This window comes from Petromyzon marinus, chromosome 9 (genome assembly GCF_048934315.1).
Source record: "Petromyzon marinus isolate PM22_M1 ecotype Great Lakes invasive population chromosome 9, UKy_Petmar_22M1.pri1.0, whole genome shotgun sequence".
NCBI lineage: Eukaryota > Metazoa > Chordata > Hyperoartia > Petromyzontiformes > Petromyzontidae > Petromyzon > Petromyzon marinus.
Genome location: NC_133675.1, coordinates 6,711,223 through 6,719,056, shown reverse-complemented (window position 1 = coordinate 6,719,056; position 7,834 = coordinate 6,711,223). Strand labels below are relative to the sequence as shown.

At 39.2% G+C, this 7,834-nt stretch overlaps 1 protein-coding gene across 6 annotated transcripts; it reads right to left on the bottom strand.

The window, feature by feature from the left end:
- Positions 1 to 327: 327 nt before the first annotated feature.
- On the bottom strand, positions 328 to 7,834 carry LOC116940632 (BRISC complex subunit Abraxas 2-like). 6 transcript variants are annotated; one of them, XM_032950711.2, is made up of 9 exons: positions 7,733 to 7,834; positions 6,130 to 6,220; positions 6,004 to 6,040; positions 5,808 to 5,874; positions 5,478 to 5,668; positions 4,383 to 4,496; positions 4,010 to 4,094; positions 3,760 to 3,871; positions 328 to 2,770 (listed from the first exon to the last, which is right to left on the bottom strand). In XM_032950711.2, the coding sequence occupies exons 1-9, from the start codon at positions 7,799 to 7,801 to the stop codon at positions 1,794 to 1,796; spliced, it is 1,743 nt and encodes a 580-aa protein (XP_032806602.1). In that variant the 5' UTR covers positions 7,802 to 7,834; the 3' UTR covers positions 328 to 1,793. The 6 variants fall into 6 exon arrangements, 5 of the variants coding, with proteins under 5 accessions (XP_032806602.1, XP_032806601.2, XP_032806600.2 ...); XM_032950710.2 differs by lacking the exon at positions 7,733 to 7,834 and adding an exon at positions 7,290 to 7,711 and having other exon boundaries at positions 328 to 2,767; XM_032950709.2 differs by lacking the exon at positions 7,733 to 7,834 and adding an exon at positions 7,290 to 7,709.

Below are 7,834 nucleotides of genomic sequence, written 5' to 3'. Positions count from 1 at the left end.
ATAGCAATAGCATGAATTGAGGGTAAATGTAATGGCTTATGCAGGAACATCCTGTTGTAATTAATAGTGGGGTGGCGGTGCAGTTAGTAGCGCACTGCTCTACGAACCAGGCTTATATATCAACGGCGTATAACTGAACCAGTCCTCGTTGGTCATGGGAGTTGGTTAGGAGTGGTCATCTTAACCAACTCAGAATCAGCGAGGACTGGGAGCCCTTCATCCAGCATCGGATTGAAAGGGGTGGACATAAAAAAATATTTACATTAATGTTGTACATTATGCACACGTTTGTATGAATGGTGGTAAAAACGTACACAACACAATACATTTTTGAATGTACATTATATCTTTAATTGTTTCTCATAATAGTAGAATATTTCAGTTGAGCAGTAATTCGATTCAAACGACATTAATAAAAGACGTTTCCTTACACGCGAATGATGTAATTTCACATACACGGGCGTCACACCTTAAATGAGCCAGAAGGCACGTCGGAAAGGATACAGTATTAGGTCTCTGTCACTTCAGGTCCTAAGGGAACTCGCTCATTGCAGGAACGTGGAGGCAATGGATACTACCATACGGTTTCATATACTCTCCACCACAGTGATCGATGCAGCTTTCACTCCCTGACGTCCCATTTGGAGATATTTATATTGATGGGAGTCTTTTAACCAGTTGTCTTAGCCCAACACCATATCCAGTATGCGTTGAAACAATTCTAAATTATATTTTGGCCAAATTTATCGTTGCTGTAAGGTTAGCACTAAACAAAGGCAGTCACGTGAATGACAAAATTCACGACTGATAAACTTTCAAAACAAATGTTACGTTAATTGGACGATCACATTATACAGTATGGGGTACTGTAATCATAAATATGCCGTGCCTATACATTAATTTTAAAAGTCCGACATTTAAAGTAACAATACGGAGCTTATATTATACGTCATTTATTCTGCATGGACAAGTCATTAAAATAGCACACTCTAAAAACAGCATTTGAATTTGCTTCCAATGATCCATTCTTGAACGCTATGCCTTCACTTACATACCCAACACATGAAGGTACTCCCAATACAAAACACAACGCACATACTTGCAAGTGATGTTCAAGACAGCAAAAGGTTTTTTTTTAAGTTAAAAATTGTAATAAGATTCGATTAATTTACAGCACTAAATATTACACAGTTCAGCGATGAAAAAAGTTCATGTGCAGGTGGTGGCAGCAGCTGAAGCTATCTAGCAAGTGGATTAAACATGGCTATAATTATGGTCAACCTTGACAAGTAGAAAATTCTGGTATTTTCAGTTCTCACCTGGTTAAACAAACTTGATGTCGAAACAGTTGTCCTTACAGGCAATGTTTACTTTACCCAGCCTAACGATTGGAATTATTTGTGCTGTTATTTTAATACTTGAGTAGAATTCTTGAAATTGCACAACCACCCATAGGGAAACTCAACTGACACCCCAGAATTTAAACCACTTGCTTTTTTTAACCTGCACTACAGTGCGCATTTCAGGTGCGGAATCATTTGTGGAACCAATGTTTTTTTATATTTGGAGATGCAACCATATCAAGTACACATAAGTTTAGGATAGTAAGTAATCTGTGGCTTAGCTGGGGCAAAGCAGGTCAATGCATGGTAATAAGTTTCATCACAATCATCACTTTGGAAGGTACATAACCACATGGCTTTACAAAAAAGATTAGAATTGTACATTTGTCAAATACGGTATACATACAAGTTAATTAGTTCAAGAGATTTTTTTATGTGACCATTTCAGCTTCAGAATGTTGGGGAGTTTGAGGAAATGCAGGCATTCAAGGAATCATTCAAGGTCCCAATTTCTAAATTCACATTATTCTGTCCACTCGAGATTTTCTCATACTTCATAGATTTTACTGCTGTTTTTCCTTGTGTAACTTGTATACTATCAATCTTCTGCTTCTCTGTTTTGGACCGGCACCTCTTCGTTGGGCCAGATTTAGCGGTAGCCACACTTTGGCTCGGTCGCCTGTCGCTGAGTGACACTGAGCCGATTGTTAATGTTTCTGTAGCTACATTTTCTCGTTGGGTAGAACCTCTGCTTTGAGCGGTTTTTGAACAGCTTCTTGTTGATAACCGCGTTCCAACATGACTAGTTGAAGGCGATTGCTCTCTTTTGTCATTTTTCCTCAGCTCTTCAGCTTCCGATGAAATACCGGTAGTTCTATTTAGGCACTCTGTATGGTCATTGGAAAGCTCAGTCTTTAATTCTTCAGTTTCCAAAATCTTCTTTTCAGACAAGCTCATGCCCATACTTACTTTAACACCTTTCTGTTTGGTTGACAACTTTAAAGGTGTAAATTTTAAATTCTTGACATTTGTTGCTTTAGGATTAAGGCTAGATCCTTGGTTAATTTGGGATGTAGCGACAGTTGGAAATACATGGGATGACGAGTTGCTGGCAATCGATCTTTTCAATTTGACACTTTTACTCAAGGAAACTTCAGATTTTTTCGCAAGTTCCGACTTCGATGATGTGGGAATATGGTTTGTTTTATGATCCATTTTTACAGGTTTTGGACTATTTAGAGATTTTCTATTACCTCTCAACCTGCCTCTTTGCTGAACTTCTGCATTTATGTCGGACAGCACAACAGTGCAGTTCATATCCACACGTGTGCTTCGAAACTCCACGGAGTTTGGGAACTCCCGCATCAGTGCAGCTTCCAAATCGTGGTTCTCTCTGAAGCTGTTCTCTCCCTGAAGGTTCGTCGCTGCTGCAAACACACATTACAATTATTTCAACTGCATAAATAATAGAACGCTCACCAAATATTGCATTGAACAAATACAAAAAATATTATATTATTCAAATGCGTGGATTGAATGCTTTTCCAAAATGTTGTTTGTTCTTGGAAGTATATTAGTTATGACACTACGTTTCAAGCTACGCAAGATGGAAGTCAGGTGCATGACGTGATGTTACAAGATGTCACGTGCAATCATGGGAAGTGAGAACTCAAGAGACCAGGGATAGTCTCATTTGCAAGAGTGACCTGGGATAGGTAATTTTCAAATTTGGAGCCTGATGCCTACACACAATAGCCTACTCTTATGAATGACATAACAGGGATCATTAACGTCTACTGAAGCAAATTTCGATTTAAAGCTTTCGTGACTGCAGGGATTCATATTGGTTCTTTCGGTAAAGTCACGTAGGGAAATAATAAAAATAATAATAAAAATACAATTCTCACGTTTCGATTGCAACACAAGCAATCATCATCAGGTGTGAAAACCCACATCAAGAAAATTTGAAAAAAGTGGCGGTCTACTGAAGCAGATGGCACATATTATTACGGTTACTACACCCATAGATCAAAATCTAGGTTGGCCACTGATATAAACGTCAAGCTGCTAACATGCTACCGCTAGGCCCTGTCACAGCCCTAGATGGAAGGCAGGGGCTCATGGGCCATTATCCTGCAAGCGCCAAGGAAAATCTTTGAGCGCTGGTTTTGTTAAAAAAATTTTATCAATCCTGTAAGAAATTTGGCCGGTTTTCTCTACGGCACGCACACCCTAATAGTAGCACAACCTTCGAATAAAGTTTTGTTCCTATTGAGAGCAACCATACCCCCCCCCCCATTCTAGAGAGGTAATGCATACATGCTTTTAACCTTATTTGAAAAGCATCAAAAGTAAATAATTTCAAACCAAGGGTTAAGTATTAGATCGAATGTGTATGAGATCTTGTAAATATTACATTTCAGCAATGCATCTTTCTTCTTTTCTTCAATGGCTTGCTTTAGGCTGCTAATCTCAGCAAAAAGAACTTCCACAGAGCGTTCACCATCTAAAACATCACTGCATGCATGCTGGGGGCAAAATATAGGCATCAAAATTATACGAAATATACACACACAACATTTTTCCTCATCAAATATCATAAATTACACAAAAAATGCTTTCTAAAATAATGTAAATTTTTGATGTAATCATTTTACAAGATTCACCTCTAGCTTGCTTTGCAGTTCTGTGTTCAGTTGAAGAATGTTGTTTACATCTCGCATCTCACCATTGTTGGTCACAAATTTGGATCTAAAATGTAAAGACAAAATAATTGATAGTTTATATAGGACTGTGTAGGTTTTTACGGTTATGTCATAGCGTTTTGATGTGTTTTTGGATTATACTGCGTGTTGTTTGGCATGATGTCCAACGTTTTGCTCCATATGCTGAAGAAGCTCCTAGCACATGGACCCAAAAGTCGGACAAGAAGAATAGGCGGTACAACCCGAAAACATTTAACAGCGCTCTGCATTTTAAAATACATTTTGCAAACAGCATTTCATGACTGCACTTTCGTGAATATATGCGAGCCCAAACCTGGACAGAAGATTCCTGCAAGTGGTAGAATGGCAGGGAGGAGGAATATCCCAATAGGATTCCAACCCACTTTGTCCCAAATTACTAATGGTCATGGGAATACGCTCATAAAACCTTAAAGACAAGTCAGAATAAGGGTGTTAATGAGGTACATATTAAACATGTATTGGACAGTACAAAATCAAGCGTATAATTTATATTGAGTGCCATACATTTTCTATGAATGTTATTGCTCTTAAACTTCAATAATTCAGAAAATAACACTATTAAAAAAATATTGTAAAAACTGCATATGTGGAATTACTTCAGGTTTGTAAGAGACTTTTATGAAAACCATATTTTTATTCAATATATTGACAGAAATAAATACATTTCGATGATCAAATAAGTCATTGACAATATTTTCTACTAGTAACAGCCAGAGCTCTTAATAAGATGGCAGTGCACTTGTACGTCATGAAAAAATAAGGTTGTTCTGTAAACATATGGCTGATGTCATCGCAAAGGGTTCAATAAAGGGGTGAGTGCTGCAGATGCGTGAGTGATATTGATATTTCCAACATATACGCAGCTGTTTTTTTTTTAAACACACTTGCCTGCCATATGTCAGAGCCTTCACCCGACAATCTCAATGTAATTTTGATTTAAAGCTTTCGTGACTGCAGTAATTCATATTCTTAGTTTTTTCGGTAAAGTCACGTTGAAGAGAAACAACAAAATAATAATATATATATAAAACAATAAAAAATTCTCACGACGTTTCGACCATAACTCAAGCGGTCGTCTTCAGGTGTGTAATTATTTTGTTGTTTCTCTTCAACGTGACTTTACCGAAAAAACTAAGAATATAATCTCAATGTACACACAACAATAGTATTGTTTTCTCCCCATACTAATTTACATTAATATAAAATTACAAAAGCCAAAAAAAGTATTCATAAATTATAAATCAGACTCAAGACATTTTGCAGCAAATAATAAAATTAAGTTAATATCCACCACCTGCTCTTGTACTATTAACTACTGTAATTTAGAGATATAAAACTAATGCAGACAAAAAGTAAAATGTCCAATATTTAGCACCTGCACATCTACCTTCCATTAGGCTTAAAGAGTGTGTATTCCATGGTGTAAGTGGCACGGTTTGAGGATGACGCCATGGTGAAGAGCAGGAAGACGAGGTCAGGCACTTGTAGTGTGTCGCGTAGCCTCTGTAGCAGCAACTGTTCCCGGAAGGAAATCTTTTGGTCACTCTCCCAGCGAAATTTATAAAATCCGATAACTTCCTGGAAACGGATAAGTCAACGTCACATTAGACCTTAATCATTTTAGGAATCTTCCAAAATAACATGTGCACTAAGTACCTACGTTTAAGTTTGAGTAAAGCACTCTAGTGTTTATTTTATGCTCACGTTTTCAACTCACCTTCGCTTTGCTCTTAATAATGTTACCAAGAGTATCTTCATTAATGATGGCAACGCTGTTGTAAAAACTGTTGAAACAATAGAAGCAAAAGTATTACACAAGAGGTATTTGTAAAAGCTTTGTATTGGCAGTCATACAAATCTCGATATCGAAAAACAACTCAATTGCTAGTCGTATTATTAAGGAACTCACTCACCTGGCCAATCTAGTGCATGGGATATGACTGTAAATACCTGTGAAAACAAAACAAAAAACGTACAATTTCAATCACTGTAATTACATTTTCCTCAGTGAATATTGCATGTTTTTTTGGTGCACTTACTTAAAACTTGCTTGCTTTCTACATTGCTGATGTTCGAATCACTGATGCTTCTGACTTCATCTTCTCTCACATCACCGAGCAAAAATCCTTCCTGAAAAAAATGTTATGGAGACACACAATATAGATTACAATTAATAGCGACATCTGTACACTCTGGTGTCTCATCACACCACATCACATTGCAAAATGATCCTAACTAAAGCATCTTAGAATTTAAAAAAAGTTTTTACATGCAAACTATTTTGAAGAGCTTTTACTTCAAAAAGTGTAGTGAATGTTAGGTAACCGATGACACTCAACGGCAACATAACGCATTGTTATATAATCGTGGCACAGCTCTGAGTTCTAACACAATCCTGATGCAGCCCTCTGTTAAAGTGCAAAGAAGTGTCACGGCCTTATGCAAGAGCGCTAAAACACTTTTTTTTTAAACCTCTAGTATTTAGTGATGCTGCGTTGACTTGGTGAATTTTGTTCATTTAGCTTACCAGAGCATGTTTTATAAATCTATGTTACAAACACAAGTGAAAAACTCACCACCTTCGTCATTTAACAGAACATTATACAGCAGTAGGCTGAACTTCTGACGAAGGATCCATCTTGTGATTCCATCTTTTTCCGAGTTTCGATTTTAACAAAACAAAACAAAAACCAGCTCGACCCGATTACAAATGTTTTATACTGTCCTGTGGAACGCGCTTAGCGCACTGAGCTATGAACTTGGCCACCTTTCATTCTTGGCCAAGGACATCATTGGCGAGTCATGCGAAGTATATCCATCGCCTAAGTTGCACAGCCCAAACGAAATGTCCATCTTAGCCTCACCGAGAGCTAAACAGGTCGATCAAACGCCTCGGGGAAGCCACCGCAACAATGAGCATACACCTTACCGTCGTCCAACAAGTACTCGAGCAAATGACTAGGGCTCACCTTTACAGGTAACCTTGCGCTTGACAACTTAGAAGCACGTGTTTTTTTGTTTGACAGAGTGAAAAATACTGCCCCTCAAGTAACGCCCATTGGTGCTGCTCAAGATGCTTTTAACACAATGACCCGAGAGATATCGTTTTGAGGCCTGGTTTCACAGCCGTATCACAATGTGCCCAGGGATTAAATGAAGTAGCGGGTCGGATAGGGCCCGCGGGCCGTGAGTTCCTCACCCTGGGTGCGAGGTAGATTCGTCCAGCAGTGGATCGATCACGGCTAGTGCTGCTGATGATGATGAACAAGAACAAGAAAGCCGGCGGTGGCAGTGCCGATGAGGGCCCGGCACTGGGCCTCAATCCGAGAGTCGCGCCCCCGACTTCACTCGCCGAATCCCCGGCACAAATGAATTTGTGGTTGCCACAGATTATAGCGAGCATCCTTTCGGCAAATAAATCATTATCTACGACTAAATAAACGGATGCTGTTCACTGTGCAGCAATTACGAAGGCGGCTCGCACACCAAGTCTCGCCTAGAACGGCATCCGCGTTTTGTCTTAAGGTCCCCATGTTAACGTGTCTCTGTGTGTGAGATCAAATGTTGTGGTCACAATTCACAATGTGTACGCGTGGTGCGTGGTGTGTGTTTCTCCCTCACGTGAAGAAGGCTTCGACTTACGTGGTCAGAGGCACTGCTGAGTTGGTCGAGCTGCAGCTCGCCCAGAGTCCAGCCCGACAGCCGCGCCATGACGGCTAAGGGAGTCGGGGGGGGGAGGGGTGG

Bases quoted from the DNA above. Each gene is read 5' to 3' on its own strand.
- LOC116940632 (XM_032950709.2), bottom strand. From the start codon at position 7,493: ATGCTCGCTATAATCTGTGGCAACCACAAATTCATTTGTGCCGGGGAT. The intron at 5,875-6,003 runs GTGAGTGAGTTC...TTGTTTCAACAG, and splicing joins CCATGCACTAGATTGGCCAG to TTTTTACAACAGCGTTGCCA. The intron at 3,872-4,009 runs GTGAATCTTGTA...TTTTGCCCCCAG, and splicing joins AACTGCAAAGCAAGCTAGAG to CATGCATGCAGTGATGTTTT.